At 34.1% G+C, this 16,252-nt stretch overlaps 2 protein-coding genes and 1 pseudogene across 2 annotated transcripts in view; all 3 read right to left on the bottom strand.

The window, feature by feature from the left end:
- LOC113510955 (serine/threonine-protein phosphatase 2A 56 kDa regulatory subunit gamma isoform-like) overlaps positions 1-982 on the bottom strand; it is a 71,807-nt gene extending 70,825 nt beyond the window's left edge. Inside the window, exons 1-2 of the mRNA XM_052900588.1 lie at positions 876-982; positions 555-608 (exon numbers count right to left, since the gene is read on the bottom strand). Of these exons, the coding sequence (XP_052756548.1) occupies positions 555-608; positions 876-893 (72 nt within the window). The 5' untranslated portion in view covers positions 894-982. The remainder of the gene's footprint in view (positions 1-554; positions 609-875) is intronic.
- Positions 983-1,891: 909 nt separating this feature from the next.
- Positions 1,892-5,492, bottom strand: LOC128201934 (dynein regulatory complex protein 9-like; annotated as a pseudogene).
- A 778-nt stretch (positions 5,493-6,270) lies between these two features.
- Positions 6,271-14,628, bottom strand: LOC116413720 (dynein regulatory complex protein 9-like). Its single transcript, XM_052900595.1, has 8 exons — positions 14,427-14,628; positions 14,246-14,316; positions 13,453-13,621; positions 11,807-11,953; positions 10,523-10,628; positions 9,009-9,203; positions 7,297-7,428; positions 6,271-6,520 (listed from the first exon to the last, which is right to left on the bottom strand). Exons 1-8 carry the CDS (start codon positions 14,516-14,518, stop codon positions 6,311-6,313), a joined length of 1,122 nt encoding a protein of 373 aa, XP_052756555.1. The 5' UTR covers positions 14,519-14,628; the 3' UTR covers positions 6,271-6,310.
- Between the last annotated feature and the right edge of the window lie 1,624 nt (positions 14,629-16,252).

The following is a 16,252-nucleotide window of genomic DNA, read 5'->3' as shown; positions in this document are numbered from 1 at the left end:
CTGAAGAACCATTTTATGCTATTTCTGCTTCTATTTGAAAACACAAATGCTTATTTTATAAGATTATATATAGCATTAATATGGTGTTATGGTGACCATACCCATGCTAATTCCAGTTAGAATTTTAGTAAACAATTCCTTGGTGAAACTGCCTTCCAGTTTTCTTAATATCATTCTAAGATTACAAACAACTAATGTTCTAAGATATATGCATGGCGCACCTTCGACTCGTCTATTGAGCATATAATTTAACAACCTTGCTATAGTATTATCTAAATTTATAAATGTTATTTACGAAACATAAGCTAAGTAAACTATGAATACGCCATCAGTAGTTTTTTTTTTAACTTTTAGTTACGTAGTTATCGCAGATAATAACAAGATGATATGTACAAGAAAAATAACATCGTCCCCGTCTGATAATTTACCAAAACGTACAAAGTAACTGAACGGGTCCTTAAAAAACCTGCTCCGAAACATCCGTATGATAAACCGCTTTACGAGAACAAGATTATAGGAGCGCTACTGGCAAATTATATTGTAAATAAGCTTACCTCTGTTTCCGTATCGCCGTTCTTGTTTTTGTCAATTTTAGTCTTCATCGCCTCCTGTAATCAACAGTTCTCACTGAAACACTCACAACACAGATTTTTCTTTCGGATCACCAATTCTAAACGATTTTACACAAGTAAATTATTCAGTCGTATACCACAAAAGATCTGACATGGCAATAGATACGGCACAGCAATAACCTAATGTGCGGATGCAATGCAAATATACCGTCTATGTGAAAATTCACGTTTAACACTTTCGAATAAGAATATTATTAACACACAGCTTTGATAATATGATACCTCACTAAACTTTAAACTCACCTTTTCTTTTTTCGGCATAACAAATTAGTAAATAAAGCTGAAAATTAAGTTTGTGTTTCATATGAAGTTAGCTGCATTTTATCTGTCGTCAAATGTCAAATCTTAACTGAAGCGATTGGTTGAATTAACCACGTGATTCGTGACGTTTTCAGTAGTGATTGCATGAGTAAGATGATATCAAATAATATCGATACTTAATCGATTTAATCGATATTTAATTAATAGTATATTATCTAAAATAGCTCTATGGTTCCGGTATAAAATGGGCTTTCCCATGGGTATCGTAAGAGGATTTAATAGCTGAGGGATAGACAACAGCGTCTTAAAACATCATTAAACTCTAGCTGCGGTTGCCTATCCGCCTGCCAAGTATAGTAGCTAGTGGCAAAATTACTCAAGGGGTAAGTTTATGTTCAACATTAGTCAGTTAACGGTTGAAATGGTAATTATCTAATATGACATGCACAGTTTTTTACAGTACCCTTCAGTATCTTTTAACTAACATATGTGATGTATGTCTATCTTTGTATCTGTTGTGGTATGCTAAATGTTTGAGTCCTATGGAGGCAAAACATTATGATTCATATCGAAGACTGAATAATAGGGGGTCTTATTTATAGGTTGAAAATTAAATGGTAATCTGTATTATTGGTATACACTAAAGGGGAAATAGTAAGTAGTAGTATTGAATAATGACATAAAAAGGACGAAGTCAGGTTAATTAACCCATTATGCCGAATTAATCAAGAACTATACACGATGATTTTCAGGGAGACCGCATGTAGGTTGACTCGATAGGGTATATTGCTAGCAATTAATCCCCCTTTTACTAACAATCCCTTCTATTAATAAGCATTCATCTAACAAACCAACTTCTACGCAATCATCCTGGAAATCGTAATGGTTAATTCTGGGTAAATGTCATAACTTCACGTCGAGCCAATAATTTTTATTAATCATATATCATTGGTATACATCATAAACCAATAACTAAACATTTTCATTTATTAAAGACAGTAGAAATGTGGAGGATCGGACATGATATAAGCTTTAGTGAAGATATTAAAGCTGAAATTATGATGATAAAAATAAAATCTATGTCCAAAGCCATAAAACAGACGTAGCAGAGTTATGAAGTATATAGGGTAAATCTATTGAAAAAAATAACGCTGTAGAATATCTAAATAAAATAAATGAGGTATAAATATGCAAGAGTAACATATTTAAATAATTTAAATTATAAATAATATAAATAATCCATCTATTAAAAGCATAATATAGAAATAACAGTAAAGGTTTATAAATTATTTCTTCTTGGCAGCCGGTCCAACAACACTCTTCTTTTTAATAACTTGTTGTTGACGACGTACGAGCAAGCCACGCCACCACGCTTGTGCTGTTATTGCGGATTTAGTCATCTTATCACGATACCGCCGTGCTTTTTCGTGTTCCTCTTTGAAATGAATCCATTCTTTCATCAATGTATCATGTTTTTCAATCTGCAATAGAAAAAGATAAATAAACAAAATTGTTCAAATTGATAAAGCCGTGTAGGTTTTAAATTCAATGATAACCTTCAAGGTAGTTTCAAGATCCAGCCTCTTCTCAAGCATGTTTTGATAAACATTCTTTTAAATCTGAATCTTAAAGTCAATTGTCTCCATATCGTTGTCATATTTATTCATCCATTTTTCTACTTTCTGAAGAGTTTCCTGTAGTGAAATTAAAATTTAGGTACAAGTACGTATTCTGATAACTACTTTTACATGTTTTATAAAGTGGCTATATATATATATATATATATATATATATATATATATATATATATATATATATATATATATATATATATATATATATATATATATATATATATATATATATATATATATATATATATATATATATATATATATATATATGACCGATTTAATGTGATTTCGTTGTTGTCTTAATTGTTTGCTTAAATCTCAAATCTCTAAAATAAAATAATGACTAAACAATGGAAACACAATTTTATACTTATTTATTATTGTTACCACTTTTCATCAGGTGGGTTGTTAACTTATTTCACATTCTAAGCTGTATAAAAAAACTTAAGAAAACAATTATTTTAAGGAAGAACGACAAAATTAAGACTAAATTTCTAAAAAAAAATACAGGAAAGCAGGGTTTCTCGACGAAATATCGGACGGACTTATCGATGTAATATGTCACTAAAAACGATACAAAGATCATGACACAATAATAATTTAACTAAAGGAAAAAATATTAATTACAAAGCACAACTTAGTAATCTAGTGTCCTGACTTGAAAAGGGTTAATAAAACTCTTTTCAACTTTAATTTCTAACTTTCCGGTGATGACACTGTTAATAAATCAAACTTATGCTAGTAACAATGATAGGAACCTCCCTATTATATTGGATTCTAATATGCTTAACGAAATCTAGAGTGCACGTAGTATTACGGTCATCACATCTGTAACAATCGATAAATGTCTTTCGCTAGCTCAGTGTTTTTCAAAGTATGGGTTACGACCCCTTGGGGTGTTTCCGAGCCTCAACAAGGGGGTCGCATAAGGGCTCTAATCAGTGAAAAATCAACAGTTCTGTAAATACATCAATCAATCAATAATACATAATGAAATATCTATAATAGACATCGATTACATGTCTGTTTTAGATACTTTATTATGTATTATTTATTTTATTTTATCGATACCTAAGTGTGAATATAAACACAATTGTTCGTATTTCATAATTGTACTATAATAAAATTCATACACATTCAAAACCGTGGAGGGTATGGGGTAGCAGGATATTTTTACATAATAAAGGGGTCGCGTCATGAAAAAGATTGAAAAACACTGCGCTAGCCTATTAGGAATTAGAGCCGTGAGCCATGATAATTATCAAATTAATATTGGAATTATAAAAAACAATGTTTTTAAAAAATCATATTCAATTTGAAATGAATTAAAAAAGTAGACTTAGCATTATATTTGAATAATAAATAAAATAATTACTAACAATTTGTTTTTAGCTTCGTCTTCATGCAAAAGTATCGTATGGTTATTTCGTTCCATTATTATATCGACAAAACTCATGAGGCCCAGTATCTTACTTTAAACGGTAATTATAATAATATTTTGGTCTCACCTATCAGCATTGAGTTTCTTCAGCTTATATTCTGTACTACCCAGATTTTGATGATCTATTCTGTCAAGCTAATCAGTTATTTCTGGCTGTTTTACGTTGAATTTTAATACTCGCAGCAGTGACATATCTATAAACGTTTTGTGTATACGTAATTCATTATTACATTCCGCTATGTTATGATACAGAAAAATTAATAAATGAAATACATTTTTAAGAAACATGTTTGAATTATTTTTTACCGAGAATACGCAGCTCTATTATAGTATCTTCCAAAATCGTCGCTAACGTAGAAGACTGTAAAATATCGTCAAATATTTATGACTTTTAACGACAATAGTTAGGTATATGTTTATAATTAATAGAGAACTTACCGATATATATTTTTAAAAATATGTAATTTTGAACATTATCTGAACGTTAAATAATTCAAATGAAAGAAATCGATCAAAATATACCTACTTTTAAATATATCGCTCTAAGTATATTATTTTTTCACATTAATTGAAATTACAAACTGAAGAACACTCCTACAAAAGAACAATGATTCATTAAGCTATTGAAATAATACCTATCAGACTGTTGATCTTTTTTACATTTATATCCACACTTTCTTCACAAAATGTATTTTCTTCTTCTATATTGTCTGGTATATTTGAAGTGACTACATTTAATTCCTAAAAAAATAAGAATCGACTTTTATTTTGTAAAAACATATAAATGCTCACAGTATAGGAGATTATAAATTTTATCATTAATACGATGTAATTATTTTTAAAAGATTTAAAAAGGTGTTGTAAATCGTAAAAAAATATCTATCTGCACGCAAATCACCAAGTTTTATTGCTTCTTTAAAGTGAAGTGATAAATAATACTATGTCATTTAATATACATTTCAACCAGTATGGTGTAAAGCTTTACCTAGCAAGTACAGTAAATTAATGAAGAACTAGACATTCCAAAAATGACGAGAAAAGGCTTATCTTTATTGTATGAAGATGATAAATCATTCAATATGTACATAAGATAGGTATATTGTCGAACTGTTTCTTAGTATTTTATTGCAATTATATATTGGTGTGAGGTCCCGGCATAGAATGGGCTATTCTTCCTTTCCCATGAGTGTTGTAGGAGGCGACTAACGGAACTAAATTGTCAAGGGATCCCAAGCAGAACCCCTCTTAAAACATCACTAGCTTTAGTGATGTTTCAAAAGGGGTTTAATTTAATCCAAATAAATATTAATTAGGATAAAACTTTAATCACGGTAGCTTGCCACGATAGAGCCTTTATACCATTTCCTTCGGTCACTAGTCCCAATGAAAGTGAACAACACACATACAGGAATACATACATACGTATATGATCTGCGACACATTTTCTTCATCAGGTTTATTAGTGTATATTATTCCATGATTCCATGTATCCTTTACTACGCTTAGTACCCTGTTGCGAGCCATATCACCATTAACAGTACCTTTTATCCTAGTTCTCTTAAATTCTGCTTAAAGTAATTATAAACCAAAAGTTTCAATGACGCTGTTAAAGGATTATATGTACGTATTACCTTTTTGTCCAAAATTTTTCTTTTTGTTATAAAGTAAGAATAATAATTTATATATCTTTACGCTGTCTCCTTCAAAGTACGCTGAGAGAATAAAATATCGAACTTCATACTTTGATTTATACATAGTAATTGATTTTATATTTAAGGGTAATTGTAGTAAAAAGTGTATTGTATCTATATACTTGCTTAGAATTATCAGATTTTATCTAGTATTTTTTTGTGTATTTCTTTTTATATTTTAATCATAAAATGTAATAGATATTATCTCTTAAGTTGTAGACTTGAATAATCTCTACTTAAGATAAATTATATTTAGTACCTACGTAGATATAGAATAAACAACGAACGTGTTCAAAACATTACAAGCCTAAATATATTTTTTTTAATGCTCGAAAACTTTTAGTTTTGATATTTTAGCTACAAATAGTTAGATATTTTAAGGACAAAGAAAGGATTATAATAAGGAAACAATTACAGTATTACGTTTAAAATATTATTATTATTTGTTTTTCAATTTTGTATTATTAATACAATTATTATTTACATTTTACAAGTAAGTAAGTAAAAACAATGTCATATTTTATATTTATTGTGGAAACAGTAAAAAAGCTGTATTTAATTTTTAACATATTTGAAACTACGAACACAAAGTATTACAAAAATGAATTAAAAATTTATAAATTAATAATAATTAATAAGTAAATAAATAAATTATTTTTTCTTTTTTCCACTGGGAACGGATGCACCCTTTTTCTTAGGTAAAGGCTTGTAAGGTCCCAGTTGATTGCGTACAAGAAGGCCGCGCCACCATGCTTGCACAGTTACAGCAGCATTGTCCATCTTCTCACGATAAAGACGAGCCTTTTCGCGGTCTTCTTTGAAATGTATCCAGTTCTTCATTAATTTTACATGTTCCTCTAACTGTGAGGAAAAAAATTTCTTTATACTAATAATTACCTATATATTGACACATTGATTGCGTAGAATTATAAGAATGTTCACATTATTATTAATGGGACTTTTTCTTGGTTATGTTACATACTATTTCATTATTAATTATATCAATTAATATGTTTTTTTTAATGAATGATAACGGAATGGTAATCTTTCACACTGATTAAATAAACTCAATTAGTATATCGCGTTAATGTGAGGAATCAAAATCATCATGACGAATTTAACAATAAATCAATTACTATGGTTTTCAGCATGGAGACCAACATGTAATTAGATTTAATAGGACGTATTATTAGCAATGACGTTGCTAATCCCCATTATCCTCTTAAGAATCCCTTCTCACCCCACGCTGATAATTTACCCTGATTAGGGATCAGGATAAATTATGAGCGTGTGGTCAACTCAGAAGCGGTACTAAACTAATTAATACATTATTATTAATTTTAATTGATACGCCCATTGAGCATAGATTATACAGGTACAAATAATCTATAAGAGATGGGTTTTTATTCATGCAATCATTTGGGTAACCTATAATAATTTATCTGTGTTGTCCCGATGTATTGACCAGGATACACTTGCTTATAAGTAGAAGAGAAGTTAAAACGGTCGCCTTGATTCCTGTCACTTATGTATTATAAACCATGGTATGCGAAAATCAAAATAATAAAATAGGCGCAAAACTCGATTACATCTGATAATCGATATTTTCGGATAACAGTACAACACTATTACATTACCGTTTCTTCAAGTTGAATTCGTTTCTCGTAGGCGTTCTTATGATTGTTTTTCATTATTTGAATTCTGAGGTCTATCGCTTCCATATCCTTGTCGTATTTATTCATCCAGCTTTCGACTTTTTGCAATGTTTCCTAAAAAATATTAATTGAGATTACTTAAGTCAAATAATATTGTTATTTGGCAGATATTTCCACAGGGCGCTCCATTGACCTAGGTCGATCTACACTCTGTCCCCCTTGAAAAACATGGTTAGGGCGGGAAGGGATTATTAGTTATGCGGGCTACCAGTCCCATAACTAACAATCCCATTGCTAACAATAAATTCTGTCAGGTTGACCTCCACGCGGTTCTCCTAGGAAACCATCTTGAAACAAGAATTAATTATTCTTGTTGAAGCCGTCACAATGGATTAACTGACCTGGTTTCATCACCTAACACCACTCACTGGTGCCCGTCAGCATGTTACCGTTCCATTAACATCCAGCAAGAACCATTATGGGTAATTCCTCACGAATATCCATCTGATTTGACTTAATCCTTATCTGTCATCAATTGCGAGTACTCTGCTAGCGTATACATCACTATACGTTGGGAGGAAGCGTTATCATTCTAATTTAATTAAAAAAATATTCTGCTAGGAGGGGGGGAGGGGCGGACTAGGGAGAAGATTGTTGGTAATAGAGTTTAGTGGCCCCATTATAAGCAATAAAATAAGAGCAATTTCACCAAGTATTGTACAATCCAATACAACAGGCCTTTTACCGTAAGGGGATTATAACGTTTAGTACTATTGTTTTTTATATTTTATTTGTTCCACTGTTTTCTTACTTATATTTCTGGCCCACACATGTGTTTATTTGTTACAAACTTAAGCTGCAATTTGATACAGCAGACTACTGCTATTGTTAGTCGAATTAATTTGTTGGTGTTTTTTTAATAAATGATAATGGATTGGTAACCCCGCCTGTGCTATCGGTTCACACCGGCGGGGCACCATTGAAAGATGACAGATGAGGATGAATGCAGGCCAGTTAGCCTATCCTGACGAATTCGACTAGAATTAAACATAATGGATTCCAGGAGGAACCACGTGTACGTCGACCTGACAGGGTATATTGCTACTAACGTTGCTATTTAATCCCATTACTAACAATCCCTTTCGCAATCCCAATTTCCTATTTGTTGGTGTTTTCTATTACTGCAGAATTTGTCGTTTCTAAATCTATTTATTTTTACTTTATTTCACTAGCTACAAAAATAAGAAATACAGCAAATGATTAATGTGAAGACTTACAAAAGACGACCCAGACAATAAATATATGAATTAAAGAAATTCTGGTAATTTTTGGTACTGGCTAGATTTGTACTCAGGACTTTTACGGTTTATAAGTCGGAGTAGCACACCACTGAGCCACGACACCCACACTGTTTTTGTAGGTAGGGGGATTGTTAGTAATGCGTACTAGTCTTATTACTAACAGCATACCCTGTCAGGTCGACCTCCACATGGTCCCCCTGGAAACCATCGTGCTAAATTCCAGATCTATTCATCTTGATGGGCTAACTAACCTATCTTTTCCTTCTCACCTATCATCCCTCACTGGTACCTCGTCAGCGTATACCGATAGTGCAGGCGGGGTTACCATTCCATTATCACCTATTAAAAATAACCCTAACTGCTAGTATTAAAAACGGTTTATGATTAACCCACATTTACAGTAATATTCATGAGTAGTTCCACTTCTGTGTGGACTCTTTGTTCGTGGTCTGTCTTCTGTTTATAGTACTCTATGGTTTCTGAGGATCCAAACTCCTTGTCTCTGATGGTCTGGTGGTGCTGCTCTGTCCGCGCGTTCTGCCAGTTTTCTACATACCGTTTGCGGACCTCAGCGTTCAGGGCTGCATCCTGCATTGTGGATATCTTGGTAGTAGAACGTCACAGTATATTTTGTGCCATCCATGGTACTGTTCATGTCAATAGGTGAAATTTACCATTTTACACAAGGAGTTTGCGTAAAGTGATAATGCGTTTGCCATTCTAAATTACATAAAAAATATGGTTGATCTCGGTTTATTTTCAGTATGGTTTTCTAGTACCTGACTATAAGGGCCTAGGGTTGGCATTCTAACAAATGCTCAAAGCGGCAAAAATGAGAAGGTGTAATTGAGAATGAGTGACTACTAAAAAAAATAAGCGCTGTATGTAACCCGCGAGCACGCAAGTCACACGTCAAGTTTTTGCATCATCAATACCGTGCTTAGTTATTATTATATCAGACATTTACTGTCCAGTGCTGAATACAGGATATTTCCTCATAAGGAGAGTATTGCCAGTTGTTGCCACCCTTGGCAAAGTTGGCAACTGCACTTAAGCCTTGGTGAAGTTTTAAGAGAGACGTTGCTGCACATACCTCAACAATTATGTTCCCTTAGTCGCCTCTTACGACACCTACGGGGAAGAAAGGGATGGCCCATTCTATGTTTACTACTACTACCTACTGATTGTATTATATTTCTACTTCATCTACAGAATGAATGAATGAATGTACAAAAGTCGATTGCTTGGGTACCTTTGTCCCATTCGTGTTTCAACCGTGAAGCAGTTGTGTTTGTATAGCTGTGTTTCGGTTTGAAGGGTGGGGTATGGCGTGAATTTACTGGGTACAAAGGAATAACACCTGAGTCCTCAGGAATGGCAACGCATGGGGGGTATCATAGGCGAAACAGTATACTCTGTTATGTCCATGGTACTGCTCATGTCTATAGGCGACGGTTACCACTTTCCATCAGGTGGGCCGTCAGCTTGTTTGCCATTCTAAATTGTATTAAAAAAAATTAAATATTGATGATTGCCGGTAGCAGATCTTAAAAAATTAATTACAATTTCTCAATCAAATATCAAATCAATATTTACTGTTACATAGGTGTGTAAATGTATTTTTCCTTTCTGTATTCAATGTATGGAGACTATAGTTTTTTTAATAAATGATAATGGAATAGTAACGTCGCTCGCGCTATCGGTATACGTTAGCGGGGCACCAGTGAGGGATGATAGGTGACGATGAAAGTAGATCTGTTAGTCCATCGTGTCGAATTCCACTAGAATTATCCGATGGTTACCAGGTGGAACCGGGTGGTGGTCGACCTGATAAGGTGTATTGCTAGCAATGGGTTAGACCTCATTACTGACAATCCCTTTCCCCCTTGGGGACTATAGTTACGTACTTCGACCAGACTCTTGAGCCGTTCAATGGCTACGTCGGTGTCGTACATTACTGACTTGTTGTGATTGCGCTGCTGTCGGTACTGTTTGTTCAACTCGCGTCGTACACTGCGAACATCCTTATAGTTATATTTTATTATTATTTTATTTTATTTTAGTGCTTAACACTAATTACTTATTGAATTAATATATCTATCGACATTTAAGAATTACCCCCAAAAAGAACCTACTTCAATCTATTAAATAAAATTAGTACTGTATGTAGAAGGTATATCAGGTTGTTGTCTAACTTCTTAGATTTTAAAATAATAAAAAAATCATTAATTTTTTTTAAATAAAAATCATTAATCAAGGATCATAAAATGGGTTCACAATCGTCTAACATACACACACGTAAGTTACTTTAAGTTATACAATCGAATTTAACGCTCCTCGTCTTTTTTTTTTTTTTTTATTTAAGTTTCCTCTTGTCGGTGCAACTAATTTATGCATTTTCTTCCAGTCAACTCTATTCCAAGCCATATATTTGACATCCCTATATAACATGATACCTAGTGTTTCCTTTATCTGTCCCATGTAGTTATTCTTTGGTCTGCCCCTTTCTCTTTTGGCCTTTATTTAAAGTCTATTGATAAATCATTAAAAGTTAAACGTTGGATAAGCTATACAGCAACACTTATATAATGTCTTCCGTATAGCTTATGCTATTTAAAAAGTGGTCCAAATGACCCTTATTCCTTTATGTAGGCATTTGTCAAGTACATGGTTATCAAAGGTTCCACATAGAAGATTTGTTGTCTTCATATTGTAATCCTATTAATATTTTCCGACAGTCCGACAATCTGGACAAACGAATGGTTGTAGGCAAGATAGAGGGAAAAAGACCACGCTGACGATCGCCTAATCATTGGTCGGACCAAGTAACCGCCGTTACGGGACTGTCAATTGCAGCTGCCCTGCGAGAAGCTGAAGACCGTGCAAAATGGAATAACATCATAAGAAAGGCAACAGACACCTTTCAAGGACACGACCTTCAGTAATGAAGAGGACGAAGAGAGAGATTAATATTATAAATACAAAAGTTTGTAAGGATGGATGTAAGTTTGTTATTATCACACAAAAACTACTGAACGGATTTCAATTAAATTTGGTACACGGGTAGGTTATATCCTAACTTAGCATATAGTATACATATGTTACTTCACGCGGGTGAAGCCGGTACAGGGGATACAGCTACGAGTAGTTAGTAATATTGTAATGTTACATAATAAGTAATATTTCCTTACAGTCTGTTCTTAGCTTCGTCTTGAATCAAGAACGCTGCGTGTTCATTGCGATCCACAATTCGTCGTACGTGATCCGCTAACGCCGAATATTTCTTATTCAGAGACAAGTCCAAGTATGTGTCTATCAGCACGTCACCGAAGTATTTTCTGGGGTAAAACGGAATTTGAAGACAATACCTTCCGATGTTTGTAAGATCAATCCCAGTACAATACAAATGTTTGTATTATCCAAGACATTTATATTGACTTGAGTGGTTTCTATTTTTTATGTGTAACTATGTTTTTTTTCTTCTTTTGGTTATAATAATAATGAATTTATTTTCTCCAATATCTTATATTATAGTTTTAAGACATAAAATAGGTTGATATAGTTGAAATTATATCAGATGGGAGACCAAACTAGGCTATGAACATTATCTGTGGTAGTAATCAGTCGTCTACTGTCCACAAAACAAACTACGCTTAGTTTGGGATTTATTTATCAATGAAAATTGGGATTTTAACCCCAACTAGCAGTGGTGTTTCAAGATTATTTTCCAGGAGCGGTTTGGCTTTTTAAAAAGGCTTATTCAGACATAGCTTTACGCATGTCAACAATGCGTAAAGCTATGTCTGAGAGCTCCGCTCACATCTTGGGGCAAGCACTAGACATATCCGGGGTGGGCATGACACTCTTTCCCTTAAATACACCCATGCCGCCTACATTATTTGTAAGTATATCTACGCTGACGAGGTACCATCGAGAAATGATAGATCAGGATGAACTCAAGACAGTTGGCCCATGGGAATTAACCACAATGGTTTCCGGAAAACGCATAGAGTTTATTCTGATAGGGAATATTGTTAACAACCATATCCTTTCCCCCTTAGTTTGGGATTATATTGTTAAATTGTTAACTGGATAATATAAAGATTTCGGTACAAAATTTCAAAGACTTTTTTATTAATGAGTGATAATTAAATTGTAACTTCGCCTGCGCTATTGGAATATGCTGGCGGGGCACCAGTATGTGTTGATAGGTGAGAATAAAAGCAGGTTAATGGGTTTATCCTGCTATTTCACCAAGAATTAATCATGATGGTTTCTAGGAGAAACTGTGTTGAGGTCAACTTAATAGGGTATTTTTACCACTGAGGTGGCAAACAAGTATACGGCCCATATGAAGGTTTGCGGGTACCATAGCCTATGAACGCCTGCAATACCTAAAAGTATATTTGTATTATTAGCAATGGTTTCACCCCATTATTAACAATCCCTTTCTCCTCAATTCAACAGTTTAGGTCGGAATATCTCGACTCGCACTTTGGGTTAAGGTACAAAACCTATCAGCGCGGGGGAAAGGGATTGTTAGTAATGGAGACTGAAAATCCCATTGCTAGCAATACACCCAACCAGATCGACCTCCTCGCAGTTCCCCCTGGAAACTATCATGGTTAATTCCTGATGAATTCATCATGATAGGCTAACTGGCCTGTTTTCATTCTCATCTATCACCCTTCACTGGTGCTCCGCCAGCGTATCTCGTTAGCGCAGGCGGGGCTACCATACCATTTTCACCTATCAAAAAAAATAAAAACCTATCAGCGCAGCATCGTGTATCTAGATTAAAAAACTTAGTAGAAATTAATATAGATAAAAAATTTACCTGTCAGCATCCAATTTATTTAGTTTGTATTCAATACAATTCAGTTTCTTAGGGTTTACATTTTTAAGTTCGTCCATGGTGGCAGGCTGCTCCACGTTGTACTTGAGGGCGAGAAGACGATTCAGGTCTACCATTGTTTTGCTTATACGCATCTCGTTGTTGCATTCATCTGATATGAACAATGTTTTATTAGATCGATAAAATACGGCCATCCATATAATAGTATAGAGGAAGGATTTGATTGTTTGTTTGTAAAGGATAAACTATCAAATATTATAAAGGAAAGATTTGATCACCGTGTGGTCTTGCCCCAGAATGAGCCCCCCCCCCCCTCCTTTCCTGTGGTTGTCGTAAGAGGCGACTAAGGAAACTTAATATTTGAGGAATGGTAATAGCTTCCCTCTTAAAACACCACTAATTTCTAACTGCCGTTGCCAAGTCCCCTACCAAGCGTGGCAACTTCTGGCAAAATCCTCCTCCAAAAGGATCTTAACAAATTTATGTAATAGATATTAATCCCTGAGTGACTGTTAGGGATTGCTATTAGCATTGGAGGGGGAGCTTTCCTTAAAAACGGTGCATATATTTTCTCAGACATGTCTTTACCTATAGCTGAAAATTTCGCTCCTAATCCTGATGTTAACACCAGAAAATGCTGGCATGAGCCGGCCACCTGCCTCCCCTTTAACTATGTCTATCTTTATTAGCATTAAGTTCGCCTTTTTTTAAGTGAGTAAAGTTTTTTTTAAATAAATACGTAATTTGCGTCAGTTATTTCCAATATTTATCTTACTCAGTATACGAAGTTTGGTGATGGTGTCTTCCAATACTGATGCAAACATGAACGTCTGGAAGTACGGCAAACTAGAACAAATATTTTGGTAAATTTTGGTGTGCTTGTATAAATGTAATGACGGTTTTTATGTTTTACGACTTATACTTGATATATATTTGCATAGGACACTGCTACTTACCTATACGGATCTATTACTGAAGTTTCTGAAGGATTTTCCAAAGATATGAAACCTTGTAATTCGTCCAAGTTTTGGTAAGTGTAGACGTTCATTTTTGTGGTAATGCTAAAACGTTTATCAAAAAGTTTAAAGAGGGCGCCGAAGGCTTCCTTTACAAAAATTATACACAATGACAGCTGTTAAAATGACCGTATAACCTGTGACGAATACCTTTCCTGAATACATAATATCTTTTGACAATAGTAAAATATTTTTCTTCGTAAGTTAGTTCCTAAGCGTTCCTTTTTTAAATTCCGCCTTGTTTCCTGTTTGTTAGTGAGATAATGGGCAACACTCTTTGCAATATTAAAAAATAACTGTAATTTTTTGTTAAATATAATAATTTCAAAATTCCACTTCAAAAGGATTTTGAAGTCGAATTTTAAATTTTCGCTATTTGCTGATAATATTGGATGCATTATTTCTTCGGGTAAGGAGCTGGGCACCAAGTAATGACCATATGTATGGTAATGTCTGTAAAATATTATTAAAATGTCAGATTGCGTAGTCAGAGGCGCTTTATCTGTAATTGGCATCTATCTCATCTAAATATAGGTTTGATTCTTTAGAGGTGGACATGTTCAAAATATACTTAACTGATTTTATAATTCTTTCACCTATAGAAAGTTACATTATCAGCGAGTAAAAGTAAAAGAGAAGAAATAATATTTATTTCTGCCTTTCATTTTAGCTCCAGGCATTTAAGCAGCTTGTTCCCATCTTTAGAACCTGATATATAAGAACATTCAGTACATTTCCCATATGTGGATCTGATAAATAAATATAGACAGAGTATAATAATTATTGTCCTAATAAGAGATTGTTAGCAATAGGGTCAAATAGCCCAATCACTAGCAATATACCGTTAGGTTAAATTCCACGTGGCTCCCCCTGGAAACCATTGTCTAATTCTAGTTGAATTCGTCAGGATAGGATATACCGATAGCGCCGGCATTGTAACCCCCCCCCCCCCCCATACCATTATCACCCAGGGGGATAGGGATTGTTAGTAATGGGATCTAACAGTTTCATTGCTAACAATATACCCAACCAGGTCGACCTCCTCGCGGTACTCCCTGGAAACTATCATGGTTAATTCCTGATGAATTTATCATGATGGGCTAACTGGCCTGTTTTCATTCTCATCTATCTCCCTTCACTGGTGCTCCGCCTGGGTTTCCCGTTAGCGCAGGCGGGGTTATCATATCATTTTGACCCATAAAAAAAAACCATTATCACCCATTAAAAAAATATGGTACCGATTAGTACGAGTTGTACATACATTCATTTTAGTTACAATTATTTCCATGTGTACGTTGAAGTTTATATGTAAAGCCGAGTTTTAGGAACTATCCGCTAGAGGCGCAGTAAGTATCTATACTAAATAATATAAAAAGTACTTCGGAAAAAATCTAATAGTCTTGCTTCTTCTCTATTTTCATCGACGCAAAAATTGTATACCTATACAATGAGGCCGATTCTGAGGTGTGATTTTTCTAAACTTATCTCTCAAACTACTAATTTAATTTGATAATTTTGCAAAACTACTGTTTCATGGTGGCCGTGCGGTCCCGGCATAGAATAGGCCATCCGTTCCTTTCCCGTAGGTGTTGTGAGAGGCGAATATGGGAAGGTGAGGCATGGAATGGAAACTTGTTTCAAGCGTGTACACTAGACTTTTTTTTATATAACTTAGAATGGAAAATAAGCTGACGGCCCACCTGATGGAAAGTGGTAACCATCGCCTATAGACATGAGCAGTACCATGGACATAACAGAGTATACCG

This window comes from Galleria mellonella, unplaced genomic scaffold (genome assembly GCF_026898425.1).
Source record: "Galleria mellonella isolate WM207_F2 unplaced genomic scaffold, CSIRO_AGI_GalMel_v1 utg65, whole genome shotgun sequence".
Lineage (NCBI taxonomy): Eukaryota > Metazoa > Arthropoda > Insecta > Lepidoptera > Pyralidae > Galleria > Galleria mellonella.
This window is presented reverse-complemented; position numbering and strand designations above follow the sequence as displayed.